We start from the raw sequence: 2,154 nt of genomic DNA, 5'->3' as shown, positions 1-2,154 counted from the left end.
CCGGAGCTGCACGGGGCCCCCGGCATGGGGACGGGTCCCTGGGGGTCTCCCCTCTGCAGCCCTGCTGCCAGCACTGCCCCAGAGGTGCTTGGGGCTCCGGAGCTGGGCTTAGAGACCTGGGGATCACCCCCCTACATCCCTGCTGCAGGGACCCTCCCAGAGGCACTTGGGGGTCCGAACATCGCCATGGAGACCTGGGGGTCTCCCTCCTACATCCCTGCAACCGGGACCCCTCCAGAGGTTCTTGGGGTTTCCAACATCCAGACGGAGACCTGGGGGCCACCCCCCTACATGCCTGCAGCGGGGACGTCCTCAGAGCTGAACAAGGCTGTCACCTCCACTGCGTCACCCTGGCTGACCCCTCCCCACTCCGCAGGGGCCGCGGCCCCCCCGGATCTCCCTGGCGATGTCCTGGACACGGGACTGCTGCTGTCAGAGTTGGTGGGCACGGGGACAGTCACCCAGGTACGTGCTGCATGGCGTGACTCTCAGCATGGGGCTGGCGTGGGGCAGGGATCAGCCCCCCTTGGGGCGGCCTCAGAGTCCTCTTGGTGTGGGCCAGTGCAGGAACTGGTTTTGGGGTAACAACAGCCTTGTCTGGGGTAGGGAACGGAGAGGTGGGCCCTGCTCTGTGCAGCGGCTGAGGTGGATCCCCCAGGCTGCCCCATCCTTCCTGGTGCTTCCCTCCCTCGTGTTTGTGGGGATCCCGTTAGTGGGGACAGAATGGAGTCCCTTGTCTGGGGGGGGGCTGTCACTGCCACGACCCCAGCCTGGCCTGCAGCTCTGTCTGGTGCTCACCCTCTCCCTGTCTCTCCCCAGGATGTCTCTGCAGAGGACCTGCTCTCACTGCTGGAGGCTCTGCTCCCAGCACAGCCCCAGCACTGACCCGGGTGAGTCCCCGGGCCTGGAGCACCCGCGATGCCCGTCTGGAGCCCTGCAGCTTGGGGACACACGGCCCTTGGGGCAGCTGCAGGAACAAGCTGCCCGTCGCAGCCTGGAGCCGTGCTGGACGTGCCGGGCGGCAGCTGGACGTGAATAAACCCTTGTGCCCTCTCTGAGTGTCCGTGTGGCTGTTCAGGAGCTGGGCACCGAATGGGGCTTGGCAATGGGGCTTGGCATGCCCAGGAGAGCCATGCCTGGGCTCTCCTCGCTGGGCTGCAGGGCTGGGGGCTGTGGGGCAGCCAGGCACCAGCTGGGAGAGCAGCCTGGGGGAGTATCAAGAGAAACGCTCCCCTTGCCCTGGGGCCTGACCCCCGGCCAGGAAGGGCTGAGGATCCCCAGCACGCTCCAGATCCAGCCTTCCCACCTGGCACTTCTGGGCCTGTGGGAGGCAGAGAGGGGTAGATTTGGGGTCCAGTTCAGTGTGGGGGTGGGCCTGAGCCCACGGGCTGGAGACCCTGCCAGGAGCTGGTGATGGGGACTCTATGCCCCCAGCCCCCTTGGTGGCTCCCTGAAGTCTGGGGTCCCCATTAGCGGGAGGGTGCTGGCACCTGGCAGCCATGTGCTAATGTATCCTCCCAGCTCGGGGGTCTGGGGTGAAGGGCGGGGGTTAATGAACCCCATGGAGTGTGAAAGGACTCTCTAATGAGGTTAATATCCTCTGCTGGGGCAGAGGAGGGGCGTGACAGAACCGAGACAAGCCTTTGAGATGTAAAGCAGCTCCCTGGCCTGCCCTCTCCTAGGCTGCAGCTCCTGCTCTCCAGCCAGGGCTGAAGGGACCTGGGCATGTGCTGCAGCCATGGGGACACTGCAGTGGGGATGACCACAGTCTAGGGGAGCAGCTGGCAGTCGCAGGGCTGGGAGGAGGAACCTCTGGGTCTCTGGGCCCCCCAAATGCTGCACCTCAATGCAAGGAGCCCTTGTGTGCTCTGATTCCTGGCCCTGGCAGCAGCAGCGCCAGACCTGGGGGGCCCTGGCAGCACCCCCTGGGCTGGGGGCTCCCTCCCACAGATGTGGGGCACATCCCACTGTCCGTTCCCGTGCGAGCACCACACACGCTTACGTGTGTGTCCGTGTGCTGTGGGTGGCAGGGGAAGGACCGTGCTGTTCCGAGCTGCTGGCTACGTCAAGGACCATTCCGAGCTGCCAAGGGCGCCCACGCCACAGCAGCTGCAGCAGCAGCAGGTGCTGCCCCTCCGCCGGACCCGCCCCCGG

At 66.2% G+C, this 2,154-nt stretch overlaps 2 protein-coding genes across 2 annotated transcripts in view; both read left to right on the top strand.

Annotated features, from left to right (window-relative positions):
* The first annotated feature begins 72 nt into the window (after window positions 1-72).
* On the top strand, window positions 73-956 carry LOC115948240 (mesoderm posterior protein 2-like). Its single transcript, XM_031059651.1, has 2 exons — window positions 73-465; window positions 820-956. Exons 1-2 carry the CDS (start codon window positions 187-189, stop codon window positions 883-885), a joined length of 345 nt encoding a protein of 114 aa, XP_030915511.1. The 5' UTR covers window positions 73-186; the 3' UTR covers window positions 886-956.
* LOC102036594 (putative gonadotropin-releasing hormone II receptor) overlaps window positions 919-2,154 on the top strand; it is a 4,228-nt gene continuing 2,992 nt past the window's right edge. Inside the window, exons 1-2 of the mRNA XM_031059673.1 lie at window positions 919-1,031; window positions 2,031-2,124. Of these exons, the coding sequence (XP_030915533.1) occupies window positions 919-1,031; window positions 2,031-2,124 (207 nt within the window). The remainder of the gene's footprint in view (window positions 1,032-2,030; window positions 2,125-2,154) is intronic.

Source organism: Geospiza fortis, unplaced genomic scaffold (genome assembly GCF_000277835.1).
Source record: "Geospiza fortis unplaced genomic scaffold, GeoFor_1.0 scaffold2, whole genome shotgun sequence".
Taxonomy (NCBI): domain Eukaryota; kingdom Metazoa; phylum Chordata; class Aves; order Passeriformes; family Thraupidae; genus Geospiza; species Geospiza fortis.
The sequence above is the reverse complement of the archived record's forward strand: the minus strand, read 5'-3'. Positions and strand labels throughout refer to the sequence as shown.

Excerpts from the sequence above, each read along its gene's own strand:
- LOC115948240 (XM_031059651.1), top strand. The coding sequence starts at position 187 with ATGGAGACCTGGGGGTCTCCCTCCTACATCCCTGCAACCGGGACCCCT. Across the intron at positions 466-819 it reads GCACGGGGACAGTCACCCAG|GATGTCTCTGCAGAGGACCT; the intron begins GTACGTGCTGCA and ends GTCTCTCCCCAG.